The following is a 15,468-nucleotide window of genomic DNA, read 5'->3' as shown; positions in this document are numbered from 1 at the left end:
TAAGGGAATTGGTCGATACTGATGTTAAATCTTTTCTACTCTGTAAGTTAGCTGTGTTTTTTATGTCTTGTTTTAAAGCCACATTTACAAATAAATTTTAGTTCTGCCCAGTAAGGAGAGTAGAGAAGTTAGTGTCAAGATGTTTTTCTTAAGAAAGTGATGTTTATTCCAAGTCACTCACTACAGCAATGAGAAAGTACAGCAATTTTTGGTTTCTCATTTCTCCTCTTTACCAAAAATAACTTGTTTGTTTTAAATAGAATTATAATAAATTGAGGAGGAAAAAAAAGACCCGAGGAGAACATTTTTCAGGCCTCCTCCAGGATGTTAAACACTAAGCAAAGGGGATTGTGTGGTTAAATTAAGTTTGGGAAAGTTAAAGAGACAGTCTTTCTAGAGCTTCTCAGAACCTTTTATGTGCTAATATATATGAATCTCCCAAAAAGGAGGTGATAGTATTCCAAGTTCCTGTGTTTGATCAATGAGCTCTTTTTTTCTCTTCCTTACAAAAAAAGTATTTTATGAAGTTCATAGTTTGGGGAATATACTTCTGTCGATGACTGATTAACAATGACAGTGTTCCTCATGTTCTTTTTAAAGCCAAATTTGTTAACGTGAAAAAATTTAAGCAAACCAGTTATCTGTTTTAAGGACATACTTGATCTTACAGATTAATTATTTTATATTGTGAAATTTTTTATAAATCATTGGCAAAAAACAATCTAAATTTTCATTTTAGAGAATAAAGCTTTTTTTCTTAAAAACAGGATGAAACAAGTGAAGATGCTAACTGTCTTGCTTTGAGTGGACATGATAAAACAGAAACAAAGGTATACTAATTTAGCCTCAGAATTCATACACAATTAAGAGTATAGAAGATGTGATAGAATGTCTTCAGAATACTGTACTGTATTTTGCTCTATAGGCTTTAGGTTTTCAGTATTGTTTCTAGAGATGTGTTTGTTCCTTTTTAATAACTCATTTACAGCATCGAAATTGAATTCCTCAGGTGTATGAAGTCCTCCTAGATGTGGGGTTATCTGGTGGACACTGAATGGAATAGAATAGTGAAATGTTCCTGCCTGTAATGGAACTTATATTTAAGTAGAAAAGATAAGTGGTAGATGTAGTTGATTACATTAAAAGAAAATGAAAGCAGTTGATGGTGATGAGAGTCAAGACTGCAGAAATAATAAAGACATCACAGAACGGAGAACATAGTATTTGGGGTGATCCTTGAAGGATTCATAGCGTTTGGGGTAGTATAAGATGAGAAGGTCATCTCACTCTTGAGGTGAGAGTGTGGTATGTTTAGAGAGCCAGTTTCTGGCACATGGCTCTGGCTAGAACCTGGTGTGAAGCGGACTTAAATCAAGGTAGATGGGATGGGAAAGATTGGTGTAGCCAAGTATTAGATTTTAAATATTATTTTTTTTAGAAATTGAAGTGTACTGAAAGCTTTTAACTTTTTTCTCCTTGTAGAAAAATTGCAAATCTTCCTCCTTTCTCCCAAATATCCAGATCAATATGTTAGCAAGTATTATTTTGGTGTCTATAGGTTTTGTTTGTACCTACACATACCAGTGCCTTCTGCTTTCAAATCTTTACTCTGTAAAGCAAGAAAAATAGTTATGCCATTGCATCATCTGCAAATATTACTTATAGCTGCATTGGATGCTATTTTAAGGCTGTTAAACCCTATTTTATTCACCTAGTTGCCTATTGTTAGCAATTATTTCTGTTAAAAAAGGGAAATTGCCCTTTCCTACAGTGTTGACTGTAGCTAAATACCTACCATCCATTTATGTTTATTTTATTAGGATAAATTAATGAAAGAGGAATTACTGGGACAAATAGGTGTTTTTAAAAGTTAATATGTATTGCTAAGGTATGCTTCAGAGAGACTGCACTCCTCCATTTCTACTATAGTGTTTACCGTTTTCAGTGTCATAGGAGAAATTTGGTATTTTGTAGTTTTATTATTGTATGTATTTTATAGAAATTCACATTTTTGTATGTTTATTTTCACTTGCTTGTGCATATCTGTTATTTTTTGTGCACTGCTTTGAAAAAGGCTAGGGCAGTGGAATGACACAGTTCACCCTGTATTTTCTGATGATTTTCAGAGTAGAATCAGTGCATTGGTTATTGAGAAGGGGAAGAGAAACCAAAAGGAAGAAGGAGTGTTTTAGAGACATTTTCTTCTTTTAATTAAAGGCCTTAGAACAGTTTTTGTGCTTGTGGGTAATTTCATTTAATAATACTGAATTGGTTTTATTTTTTTCACATAGCTAAAGCTGAGCTTGGGTTTATATTCTGTTAATTATCGTCTGGGCAACATTTCATAATATGCATATATGTGTCTTTAATTAGTGCTTGTTTAAAATATCCAAGTTGAAGTTGGTTGGAAAGTCATGAGATATTTTGAGCATGCCTTGTAAAGTTTAAGTAGGCAAATAGAAATTCATGTGTATCTGAAATGGTTAAATAACCTATAAGGTTTGTTTTTTTCTTTTGATGATTAACCATTTGATGTGATAGATGGTTTTGTAATGTAGTCACATCTTTCTCTTGATCCCTCCTGTCTTCCAATTTGTCTTTTTTATTAACCACCAAACCCAGTTATGTTCTTTTATCATTTTTTTAAGTCTCTTTCCTCCCCCGTCCTCTTTGTCTCACAGGAACAACTTGATACAGAGACAAGTACAACTCAATCAGAAACCATTCAGACAGCGACTTCTCTGTTGGCCTCTCAGGTACTAAGTGCAAAAAGCAAGGGGAACTCTATAAATGTTGTTAAGATTAGTGTCGTATAACGAATTAAAGTGAGCACATCAGAAGTTTATTGAAATTATCTTTTTGAAAGTAAGTGCTCACCTACAAATATATTTCTAGTATTCAGAGATAGAGCACTGGTTGTGATGAAACCATTCTTTTGCACAGTCAGGATGCTAACTCATCCCCTTTTTATATTATTTGACATTGTAGATCATTTAAATCCTCACTGCACAATATGCAGTCTTTACCTGGAGGTTTTAAGTCAGAGAGTGAACTTTAAAGTAGAACTAAAATCCTTCATGGATTGCTTGAAAAATGTTTTATTTTCAAAATCTATTTCTGCTTCACTTTTCACCTCTGCTTTTCAGTTATTTATTTAGTGTAATCCATAGTTCTTTAAAGCTATTTTTGCATTTGTCCTAGGAATTCTACTGTGACAGTCCCTTGCGTACAGTAGACACTTGGACCCTTTTCATTGATTTGTGAACGTTCGTTTTGTTTGTGAAATAATTGTTTTCTTCTCGAATCCTTTCAAATTGAATATACTCCAAAGTCTAGGTCAGACTCTGACATAAAGTAAATACTTCCTTTAAGTAGACATTAAACCGGTTAACCTCCACAGAGCCGCTGCCCAGCCATGCCGCAGGGTTGGTGACACAGCGGCACTGGCTGCCTTGTGGCTCAGAGTTACTCTAATGTGACGATTCTAAGATGAGGTTTTGCTGGCTGTTAACCTTCATGGTTCCTCTTGATATAAATGCTATGATTACTTTCTGAAATGTTTTATTTTCATAACCTTTAGCTAATAAAAATTTTGGGGGGTGGGGTGGAGTAATTCCAGCAACATTAGGAAGTGTTGTAGTCGATACTGATACACAGACAAACTTATTTATCAAAATTCAGTTCTGTGATTGTGGCCTTTTGGTCAGCCACATTAATCCCTAGGGAACTATTTTCATAGTTTGTTTTGTTGACTTCATCCCTCTAGTGATTTGTACCCTCGGGTGTTTGCCTTTTAGATGTTTTTATAAGGAATTAGAATTTTCTTTCTAATGAAAAGATCCCTAGAACCATTGAGAGAAAAATCACCAAGTTATATATATAAAAAGTTATGTTGATTTAAAAAAATTTTTTTTACTCTTTATTTGGTGATATAAGGGAGGTATTAATATTGTGACTGTGTCTAACAATGAATCTTTGAGATAAACTTGAAATATTTACAGATGAAATGATAGGATCTCTGGGATTTGCTTCAGAATAATCTGGGAGTAAAGGTGGGAGGACAGTGGATTGGCTTTGATGAAGTTGGTAATGAAATGAATACATGGCCATTCTTTATATAAGGCTCTACTTCTGTGTATGTTTGGAATTTTCCATAATAAAACAATGAAAAATGCCATCTTTTTTTGTTGTTGTTGTTGTTAAAGAAGGCTTTGTGAGTAATTGTTTTTAACATAATAAAACTGCCCTAAACTTTGAATAAATCAAACGGTTGCTCAGTTGTGTAGATTTAAATTTTAATTGACAGAGTCAGAAAAGAATACATTCACTGTTGACTGCTGCTGCTCCCGTGTGTCAGGGGAACCTTCAGTATTCTCCCACAGGGGGCGCGCCAGTGCCGGTTAACACTACGGCTGGCGGTGCTCTAACTTGGCGTAGCTCAGGAAGCTGTGATAGATTACTGTGGGAGGACTGTGTTTATTACAGCTGTTTTTGAACTTACTTAGTTTTTGTATATTGCTTAAAATGTTACCAAATACTGCTCCTTACTTGAAAATTTCTACAAGTGTTAAAACAATCTTGTAGTAATAGTCATTTTTTTGTGTGCTCCATTTAATTTTAGAGTGTTTTTAAGATTTTAATTCTTATGAGAAGGTCCTCTCCATTTCTTAGGAAGTAAAGCAGTGAAAAATCAATCTCATTGATAAGTTACAGTACTTTGAACAATGTTGTGTTCTTTGCTTTTATTCTCAGAAAACATCCAGTACAGACCTTTCTGATATCCCTGCTCTCCCTGCAAACCCTATTCCTGTTATCAAGAATTCAATAAAACTGAGATTGAATCGGTAAAAACAACCTCAGGGGTCCAGAAACAATGTCTGCCAACTCAACCTGTTGTCTTCAAATACTAAAAAAGGAATGGAGGGTGCAAGACTAGACATGACTGAAAGTGGATTTGAGGGTTTTTTGTGACCTCCCTTACTGGGCTAATCAGCACTTGATCGGAAGTCCAGGTTAGTATGTGAAGCCAGGAGTACTATTATTATTGTGTTAGCAACAGTTGCATTAACTATTTCAAAAAATTACTGCCTTTTAAAAAAAAAAAAAACCTCAAGCTATATTTGTATTCATAATTGACATCTGGACTGGGTTTATGTTTGCTGCATTGTTTGGAAAATTTGCAATACAAACTGGCATAAGAATTCTTTATTCTGATGATGCACTTTTATGTATTTTTTTTATTATTATTAGAAAGTAGAAATAATTTTAGATTTTCAGCTTGATGGATTTTCATTTTTTCCTGAAGAATTTCCTTTACCATTAGTCTTCAAATCAGATGCCGTTGCGCAGTGGTGTACTGTTACGCTTCAGAGAAAGGATAAGAGTACATCTAGGTCAGTCCCTCTGAGGTAGCTGTAACCTTTAAAATGAAATGTCAACACTAGGGTATATATTTGACATTGAAAGCATAATTAGGAAATACTTCGTTTTGATGGGGTCATGATTAAGAAATGATACTGGTTTTTATTTATAGAAATGTTTAGAGTGCATACAAATCAGCGATCAGCCAGCAAATATTTTTCTTTGAGCTTGTTAAAGCTCCATATTCTTTTGCCTTCAATCTGTTGTCTTTGAAACCAAGCTTTTTGCTCCCTCCCTATTCTTCCCTCCCCCTACCCCTTTTGCTTGTATGTGTAAGGTAAGACTTCTTTCATAAAAAAAAACAAAATGCCAGTATTTTCTTAAGCCATGATGTGAAACCAGTGACTCTGTGGCTGTATGGCACAGAACACTAAATTTTGGTCCCATGGCTGAAACTTTAGGGTGACTAAAAATAATGCCTGTGAAACATGATATCTATCTTGGATGGCCGTTTGATCTCTAAATATGAGGAATTTTGTACACTCCACAGAACTCCTGTCTATAGTAAAGTTGATTTTCAATATTAAATGTAGGCAAAAAGGCATTTTCTCCAAGAATTTTAAACTAATTTTTATTTTTAAATGGTTGACCAAAACTTGTCAGTAAATTTTACATGTGGAAACATTTAAAAATCATTTCTAGCAAGCACTTGACATCTAGTCAGTTCTTTACTCCTTTTTCTGTTTTGTTTTATCCTCTCAGTAAATAATTCCTCATAATTAAGCAGCAGAGCATTCATCTTTACAAATATATGAGGGAAGCCAGATGTTGATAAACTTATTCTTTCTTAATCTGGACAAAGCAAACCTAACATTTTTCTGGTGAGCATGTTTTATGAATCCTCCATTGTGCTCCATTCTATCACATGTGCATTTTTCATGTTAAACTGCAATTACTTAACCTCTTCCCCATTCCCTCTAAATTAATTTTCCAAAGTTGGAGTGTAGTCTTTCCCCCCTTAGGCTATGCATTAATTGCAGCTTTCTTTTCGCCATACTTTGTAGTGTCTAGCACACAGTGTTTTCCTTCCCACACCTTGGCTCTGCACAGCCGCCTTGCCACCCCAGCGCCCGCGCGGACGAGACGGTCAGGCCAGCAGGTGAAGGCTGCAGGGCGGCTGTGTGCTTCGTGTAGCTGAGAGTTAGATCGAAACCGCCAGGCACAGACTTAGTCTTGTCATTTTGTTTACACATTGGGGAAAAAGAATTCAGTTTATTAAACGTTTCATGTACCTGCACCCAAGTTTTGCCAAGCTGGGAACTTGGACCTTTTCTGTGTAGTGACTTTTTAATTCTAGTTTTCATAACCTGGAGATCAGACTGTTGCTTTCGCATGATGTACGTAGTGTCTCATGACTGGAGTTTGCTTTGTTTTATAGTATCTGTACTCCTTGTATTTTTCAAGAGCTATTTTGTAAACAGATGATGTATTTCTCCATTGAAAACACAATAAAAAAAAAAAAAACAGCACAATCCCACAGTTGGCTGATTTCTTTTGACTGACTGACTTTATTTTTTCAGTGATACCATTATTGCTACTCGTAAGTTATAGTATAGCTGTAAGTGAAGATTTGCTGAAGAATTTACTTTGGTTACTTTTAGGAAAGCTCTATATCTGATTAATTTATGCCATTAGTAGCAGCCTAATAATAATTGATATCTCACATAATCAGGTATTTTTCCTATAATTGGTCATTAGGGAGGAAAACATGAATATAATACTTGATAATTAATTTTCAGCTGACCCATCCTCCAAAATACTTGCTCCGTTTTTATAGACACTGTCTCTTTTCTTTGTATTTATTCCATGTAGACAGCAGTGTACCTACCGCTGCTGTGCTTCCTTTCGAAGCTGGTGGTCTTCAAAGCAGTTGGTGCTTTATCTCTAATGTCAGCAGGTGGCACTGTTGTTTTTCAGTGACTTTAGGATCCTGCGTTTCTCATTTTATTAAATGCAGATCAGATTCTACTTTTCTTAAACCTTTAAATGGTCAACAAGGCATACATAACTTATGAGTTAGGAATGAACTCTCTGTGCATGTGATGGTCAGCTTTTGGGTATGGTTATCTTAGATGCTTTGAGTGGAGGGATGGATGTCCTTATGTTAAATTATTTCAAGGGATGTGCAGTTGTGCATATTTTCATTCATGAAACTCCAGATTCTAATACCTTTACTGTATGTAAAAATAATATCTGATTGCAGTGTGGAATAACCTTTTATTAAGGAACATTTAACTTTTGGGACTGTTCAACAAGAGACTATTCAACAAGGGACTATTTAACAAGAGAAACTTGTTAAAAACTACCCTTGACTCTGTTGCTAACACCTACAGAACAGAGCTTACCATCCCTACTTTGATGAGACACCCAACATGGGACTGGATGTCGCGACTTTGTGAGTTTTGTCACCCGTATAGCCTTTTGACATTTCATGCATCTTGCTGAATTAGTAAAATGATAATTGAAAATGTGTTTTGTGGTTCTGGGTATATTCTGGAATAAAGTTTGTATTTTTCTAATTAATACCTCTGTTTTTTTTCTCCACACAGAAAAATGTTTTAGAGCTCTGCATAGTATTAATTCTGGCTGCACTCAAGGTGGCAATAAATGATCAGCAGTTCCAAGTAGTAGTTGATATATGAAAGGATAAATCATTAATATACACAAACTTGTAGACCAAGCCCTGGAAATATTAACCATTAGTGCACTTCAGTGCACTTAAGCAAAAAGATAAACTGTTGATCTAAAAAGGCATTGAACAGTCCTTTGGATATACTTCGGCCTATTTTAAAATAAAAGAATAGTACAAGGAAAATTAATTGCCTTATACCCTGAATTGTATGTTTTGCTTTTTTAAAAAAATTCTCCACTTTATTTCCTTTCTGTTAGTTTTTCTTCAAACCAAAATCACAAATGGATGCTGTCTCAATTGCAGACCTGAACTTGGCAAAAAAAAAATTTGTGTGTTCTGTAATAAACATTACCTTCAGTCATACAGAGACAAGTGGTCTGTTTAATTATGTGTAATACGTTTCTCATTTGTAAAATCAATTTATTCATCCTTTCTCCGTACTTGTCAGTTTAAAAATTCTTGTGACATTTTATATAGCTTTTGGCACCAAGAACGATGGCATCAGTAGTTCTGAGCCATGTATTGCAGAAGTGATTGTATGTACTTAATTCTAGAAATGATTTCAAATACTTGGAAAGTCATTTCAACTTCAGCTTTTCTTCCTTAGAGACATGCTTTTGTCTTAATGTTCTGGGAAATTCTTTGCAGCTGATCACACCATACACATTTGCTGAAAGGGATGGAATTTTAAGTACATTGTTCCTTTCCTAGTCCTGTCTCAGTTCATAGGACTTTGCTTAAAAGGGTAGAGTTACGGTTGTGCACAACTTCCTATTTCAGAAAGCTCACATTTGTGTGAAAGGTTGTGACTGTAATTGTACTTTGGTTGTCTTTTTAAATGCTTCACATTCAGATAGCTGCAAACCAATATCTACAATGGGCACAGTTTTGTTAAGAGTTTATCAAGTTTAGTTAATACTTAAAATGTTGATGTTGCAGATAATCATACTTTAATATAATGTAAATAAGGCCATGCAGTCACCTTTTTCCTGTTTTGGATCTCTTCAAATTTCACTAATATGTGAAATGAAGAACAGAACAGTCGGTGTGTACGCTGTAATCAAAGCTTTATATTTTTTATTATGATGTTCCCAGGGTACAATATAATGCCTTATCAAAAATAGTTTCCTCCTTGCCACCCAGCTTAGAGTTTTTGTTTACACGTGTGTTTATTTTTTAGTGGGAAGAATGGATTTATGTTAAATCTTTCACAGTCCTTCTTAATGGGTCCCAGAATTGACCAGGGAAAGAGTTTCTTGGTTTTGTTTCAGCTTTACAGAATAAATAGTTCTAGAAGCCGCAGAGCTGATTGACCCTGGCCTTGAAGTTAACACTACCACTTTGGTCTTAGCAGGTCCCTTTCTACCTGAGCACAGACATCACAGCCCTAAGACAATTTACCTAAGACACACTATAGCAAAATGCATTATTTAGAACAGTGTAAGTTCAGTTGTAGTATTAGAATCTTAAAAACATAAAAATTTGTTTTACAGATCTAGAATGTTTTTCAAGAGAAAAATTTTTTAATATTTTTCAAATTTTTCAACATGTCAATAGATTGAAATATAAGACAGATTAAAAGGGAAAATCATTAAAGGTAAATCCTGATCTATAGTGGGTTTAAGTTGTGGGCTGAGTGTGATGTAATTAATAGTCCCAGTGATAAAGTATCACTTAGTCTAAGTACGTTGCATCTCAATATTTAGAACTACCAGACTATATTATACTCAGTTTTTACTTAACTTGGGTGTTTTAAATTTCATATTAGTCATGTGATTATGACCCAATTTAAAAAAAAGTATAAAGTCTTAAAAATAAGCTTTTTAGGAACACTTCCATTAATGCTATTTTTTGATTCAACAGATTTCAGTTCCAAAATATGTGTTTTAAGTTCAAAAATGTCAGTTTTATGAGTTTCATTCAGGTCATTGCAGACATTTGTCTCAGCCCTGTATGATTTCTAATCATGAAATATAAGGGGTTATCAATTTTATGGAAGGGCAGAATAACAAAGTTATCTCTGGGAAGTAAAGTGATCTTGTACCACTACTGTGCCCCCTTTCGGTCCCTGTACACAAACGTGGATATTGAGTAGGTTCTTTTCAGGATTTTAGGCATAAGAAAGTGGGTAGATGTATTTTAATATAATAATGTAAAATGTCCCAACTTTGTGCTTATTCCTTGTGGATGCTGTCTTTCTCTTGGCACAACACCCTCCTCACAAACTTTCACACTGTGTGGTGCCTGGTGCTATGTGATTTCCAGAAATCTGGCATGAAAACTGGTCCTTGTTTGCGTTTTCTGACTGCAGTGGAACTGTTAATAAAGAGATTGATGATAAAGTTGTCGAGAAGAGACAGTTGGGCAGAACTACTCCCCGTGAGTGACAGAGGGCATGATCCTCCTTCACAGCCAAGAAAGCCGCCCCCAGCAGAGAGCCGCCCGTGCCTGGACCCTGTGCCAAGACTGTTAGAAGGAGCGTTAGCCTACTACTAGGTTACCGCAGCTCTTTAATTTAGACTTGGTTTCACATTTCCATTCTTAATCTGTGTTTGTGGCATGTTCAGAACAAATACATTTGTGAATGTGACACACTTCCCAACTGTAAAATAATCATCTCTGCAAACTCTTAAAAGCACTCATAATTCATTCTAACCTGATTTAGTAAAATTAGGTTTTATTTAGAAAATATTAAGGTTCGTATAGAAAGCCTAAGTCCTTGAAGTCTTAAGGGAGTCAAGTCTGACAGTCTTGAGAAGAAGCACTGGCTGCAGTAAGTATTGGTTATGGGATGTTAAGTATCTTGGTCATAGTGATTATAATTGCATATATTTTTTATCTATCACTGCTAATAAGCTTGAGTGAGTGGCATTTGGTTATGCTGTTCTCTGTCTTGTGTGGTCTCCTTGAGAGTCAAGGAGGATTTTTGTCACTATAAACACTCCTTTAAAGATAGAGATCCTGCTGATGATTTTTTCAAGTATCCTAGGTTACATGTCTTCTGTTTTAGTTTCCTGAATATGTGACTGTTTTGGACATACTTCTCTTCTATATTGTTGTGGCCTTTGCCTTGTTAAATGACCCAAAGGTGGACAGTTTAGTTTCTTGACAATGAAAATTTTTGAAAAAGTTAATTTTGCAAGTATGGTTTTTGCCTGTGCCAATCAGCGGTTGAATTCGAAGTATGTCTGTTACAAGGCTTTAATTTTTTTTTTAATGTGTTGATAAAATCTCAGAGAAGGAACCTAATGAGGCATCTAGTTCATTGTATTCGTGACAGGCTCATCCATTTCCACTGAGGGAGGAGTCCATATTTCATCCTTTCCTTTGCAAGGCAGTAGTTAGAATTTTAGATTGGGCTCACAGTGATTTCCTTGATCTTCAGCCATCTTCTTCTTTTTTTTTTTAATTTATTTTTAATTGGATAATTACAATATTGTGTTGATTTCTGCCATACATCATTATGGATCAGCCATAAGTATACATATGTCTCCCTCCCACCTCCCACCCCACCCCACCCCACCCCTCTAAGTGATCTTCAGTAATGTAATCGTTTCCTTTAGATGCAGGTTCTGACCGATCTGTACCTCCTTTAACGTGAGACGCTCAAAATGGATTTCTGCATGTTTGTTCTGTTGGACTGACTTGATTTGGGAGGAAATAAGATGGGTGTTTGCAGGGCCTCGAAACAGTGAGCCTTCCTTGAATCACTTCATCCTTAAACCACAGGGTGTCTGAGAGCCTGTTCTCTCATCACCATGTTTGTTCTTGGTGTCCCCTGGATCTCCCAAGAAGGTTCATTGGCCAGACTTCCCAGGGTTGGTTCTCATCACAGCCCTGTAAACTGAAATCTATAAAATAGACGCTGTGGTGATTAGAAGAAAGGCAAGCTATGAGGAATCCTAGTGTTTTCTATCAGCTGCTTCTTGGCCTTGTAATACTTTTTAAAATTTTTTAATTCAGAACTGTTTTTCATTTTCACTTGTTTGGCTGCATTGGGTCTTTGTGGCGTCATTTTGTTACTTGGGGTCTTTTTGTTACAGCCCGGGCTGTCTAGTTGTGGCATGCGGGCTTAGTTGCTCTGTGGCTTGTGGGATCTGAGGTTTCCCGACCAGGGGTTGAACTCGTGTCTGCTGCAGTGCAGGGTGAATTCTTAAATGCTGGACCACCAGGGAAGTCCCAGCCTTGTAGTACTTTTATGAAGAGTTTTGGATTTAATTGTTGCTAAACAAACAGGCTGTGGGAAAGGTTGAAAATTTTACTGTATTTCCAGAAAAGTTTGAAATGGCTTAGACCCTTGAAATGGCTAACAGTGATGTTTTAAAAAAGGATAATGCAGTTGAGATAAAGGGGAAATAAATCTATAAGGTGAGGTCAGAAACTTACAGAAAATAACATCCTCTTTCCTCTTGTTTATTCAGTAATATTTTCAAATTTTCTCTGACCCAACTCTTTGCAACCACATGAAATGTAGCCTGCCAGGCTCCTCTGTCTAGGGAATTCTCTTGGAATTCTCCAGGAGTGCGTAGCTGTTCCCTTCTCCAGGAGATTTTCCCAACAATCATCATCAACCCAGGTCTCCCACATTGTGGGCTGATTCTTTACTGTCTGAGCTACCAGGGAAGCCCAAGAATACTGGAGTGGGAAACCTGTCCCTTCTCCAGGAGATCTTCCCAACCCAGGAATCAACCAGGGTCTCCTGCATTACAGGCAGATTCTTTACCAGCTGAGCTACCAGGGAGCTCTAGGTCAGCACTTTTTTAACTTGCTGGTTTCATGGGATTTATATCCTAGTGAGTTAATTTTTTATTAGTAATAGCTGGTAGGAAAATGTCATCAATTCAGAATTATTTGTAAGTTCTTGTGATTTTTGGTTTGTTGACATCAGTGGGGCTTCCATGAGTAAAGGATTAGAAGTTAAAGCATCTCAGGGGCTCAGACTTGAGTGGTATTTGAAACCTGTGGTACTTGAAACCTGTCATATTGGTTTCCACGAAGAGAAGACAGGGTAGGGAGAATCCCACCTGGTGTTTGAGACATGACCAGACACCGGAGCCACTTGAAAGGTGGGGACCTCATGGAGAATAAGACATGAAGATGTAGGCTTCTTGTTCAGTAGAAGACGAGCTGCCGTTTGTGAAAGTGGCGTTGTGGTAGAGGTGCCTAGTCCCCGGTTTAGGAATTGAATCTCACAAGATACTGGATCATCTGTGTCAGCTTGTCACATGCTAGGGAACAGTCTTCAGCAAGGCTATTCATTAAGACATCCGTGTCGACTGCTGTTTGATCATGTAGCTGAATCGAAACATTTAACAAACAGCTTTTCTGTGTTGGTAGCGTAAAGAATGCCTGGTTCTGAGAGGCGTAGTAAGATCACTGCACTTCAACATTTACTCAGCAACAGTCAATTGGCCTTAAAGTTTTGACAATTTTAGTTCTTAGCCAAATGGCCCAGGGCAGTTTGAGCTTTGGTCCATGGTAGGGTTTAGGAAATCCACATTGGAAAGGGTTAAATAGAAGAGTCTATTAAACTTCGTGGCAGGTCAGTCTAATTTTAGTTTGCAAATCGAGATCAGCTAGATTTTGTTTATAAATCATTATTTGAGCCAAATACTGTCACCAGTTAGTTTTTTGAAATTTTGTATCTGTCTAGCTGTGAGCAGCCTAAACGTTCCTCACTGAAGATTCCTAGGTAGTAATGGGAGGGGAAGAAAGGGCAGTTCTAAGTAGTTTTCCTCTGATTTATAAGTTGAGTATTGCCAGAACATGGCCTTTCAGTTGAATTGTACTCGAGGTTACATCAGATCTTGAACCTTTATGCTTCTGAAGCCATTGCCTGTGGTGAATATTTGGTGCTGAAGGTCAGGTAGCCAAAACAAAAAGCCCAGGTCTTCAGGAAGTACTAATCCTACCCTGTCCACCAGAGCTTGGTGACGTTGGGTAAGCTGTTTAAAACTTTCTTTTCCGCTTCCAAGTAAAACATAATTCTTTTCTGTCTTTTATTTCTTTTTCGAATTTAACGTGGATTAACGAGTAAATAACATGTCTAGAGAAGCAGATTTTTAAGGACTTTGTTAAACCTAATTGGAATTTGTTAGAAGGCAGGCACAGAGGCCAACTGCAGACAGCCCAGGAATATCTGAAAGACCCCACCCCTCCTAATTCCCAAAGCTGTCTTCCTGATAGGAAGTTTGGGCAGAACCAGAGAAGGGAGAAAAAAAGTCTGGAGTCGGGCAAAGCCCTCTTTCTTGGTCTTCCTTTCTTTTAATTAATGTGGGAGGGGGGCAGACTGGTCTCTTCATCAGAGAACGTTCTCTGCCTGAGTACCAAGAGAAGTGCAGGGTATAGCTTCAGAGGACACAGAGCATGCCTGACCTCCTGCCTGAAGGTTCAACAGTGGACCTGGGAAAATTTTTCGGACAGTGTCTGGTGTCAAGCAGTAGGTGTCATCATTAGAACACCCTATGAGGTTGGTCCCGACATAGCAGATGGCGCCACCGTTTACAGATAAGACCAGGCTTAGTTTGAGAAACGCCTTGCCGGTAGTCAGTTTGGATTCAAACTTGCTTTATTGTCAGGACTTCATCCTGAAATAGGCCCTTGTGTTTTCCCACTTGACAGTGTTGCTTTTTAGTGTGTTTCTTTGGCTATTGGAAAGCAGGGTTATTAGCTTTTCTTTTTTTTTTTTGCCTAGGCCTTCTCATTTCAGAACAGCTCAAACGCATTTTCTGCTCTTTGGATGTCCTTGCAGCTGGCCTACTGGAAGTGAGAGGGACGGAAATCTGCAAAGACAGTCTGCAGCGGGAGGAACTTGGAAGCGTCTAGAGAAGTGAAGGGGTATTCATTAGTGCTGGGGAGGTTCAGGCGCTGGCTAGTTGCTTCACACCCACTTGACAATTAGCTTGTCTAAAGTTAGGATTTTTTAAGAAATGTTAATTTTCCATATTAAGGTGATTTCTTGCTTTTTAAAAAATTTTTTAAGCCAATTAAGACAGCAGAGTACCTAGAGTCTGCAGTAGCTGAAATTTACTGAGTGTCTGAGTGTCTGCGTTTCTGCGTTGGCTGGGCGCTCTGGGGCCGTCCTGGGTGTCGCCACCCTTAGCCACAGTGAAAACTCCGTCACAGTTTAGCCACAGTGGAGCCTATGGGTGGAACCTATCTGGTTCCAAAGCCCAGGCCCTTTCTGCTTTGAGACACTGCCTCATTCGTTCAACAGCTGTGTAGAGGCCCTGGGTGTCTGTGGTCAATGAAACTGGCACTTTAACAGCCCCCGTCGTTATGCAAGCTTGTCGTTCACAGGGAATAAGGATGGCCAGCAATCACTAGAAGGCCCTGAAGGGAAACAGTCCAGTGCTTCCAAAATGGCAGGAACCCTCTCATAGTGGACAGGTTTCCAGTGAGGTAGCGGCAGTGAG

The 15,468-nt window shown here is 37.3% G+C and overlaps 1 protein-coding gene across 6 annotated transcripts in view; it reads left to right on the top strand.

Annotated features, from left to right (window-relative positions):
- Positions 1-6,893, top strand: part of PAPOLA (poly(A) polymerase alpha) — a 53,206-nt gene extending 46,313 nt beyond the window's left edge. For 2 of the 6 annotated variants that reach the window (XM_043434664.1, XM_043434663.1), the window contains exons 20-22: positions 768-830; positions 2,682-2,756; positions 4,753-6,893. In XM_043434664.1, coding sequence (XP_043290599.1) covers positions 768-830; positions 2,682-2,756; positions 4,753-4,848 — 234 coding nt within the window. In that variant the 3' untranslated portion in view covers positions 4,849-6,893. The remainder of the gene's footprint in view (positions 1-767; positions 831-2,681; positions 2,757-4,752) is intronic. The other 4 variants (XM_043434666.1, XM_043434665.1, XM_043434668.1 and 1 more) reach the window with 2 other exon arrangements.
- The last annotated feature ends 8,575 nt before the right edge of the window (positions 6,894-15,468 follow it).

This window comes from Cervus canadensis, chromosome 17 (genome assembly GCF_019320065.1).
Source record: "Cervus canadensis isolate Bull #8, Minnesota chromosome 17, ASM1932006v1, whole genome shotgun sequence".
Taxonomy (NCBI): domain Eukaryota; kingdom Metazoa; phylum Chordata; class Mammalia; order Artiodactyla; family Cervidae; genus Cervus; species Cervus canadensis.
Note: the sequence above shows the minus strand (reverse complement) of the source record. Positions and strands in the feature narration are given on the sequence as shown.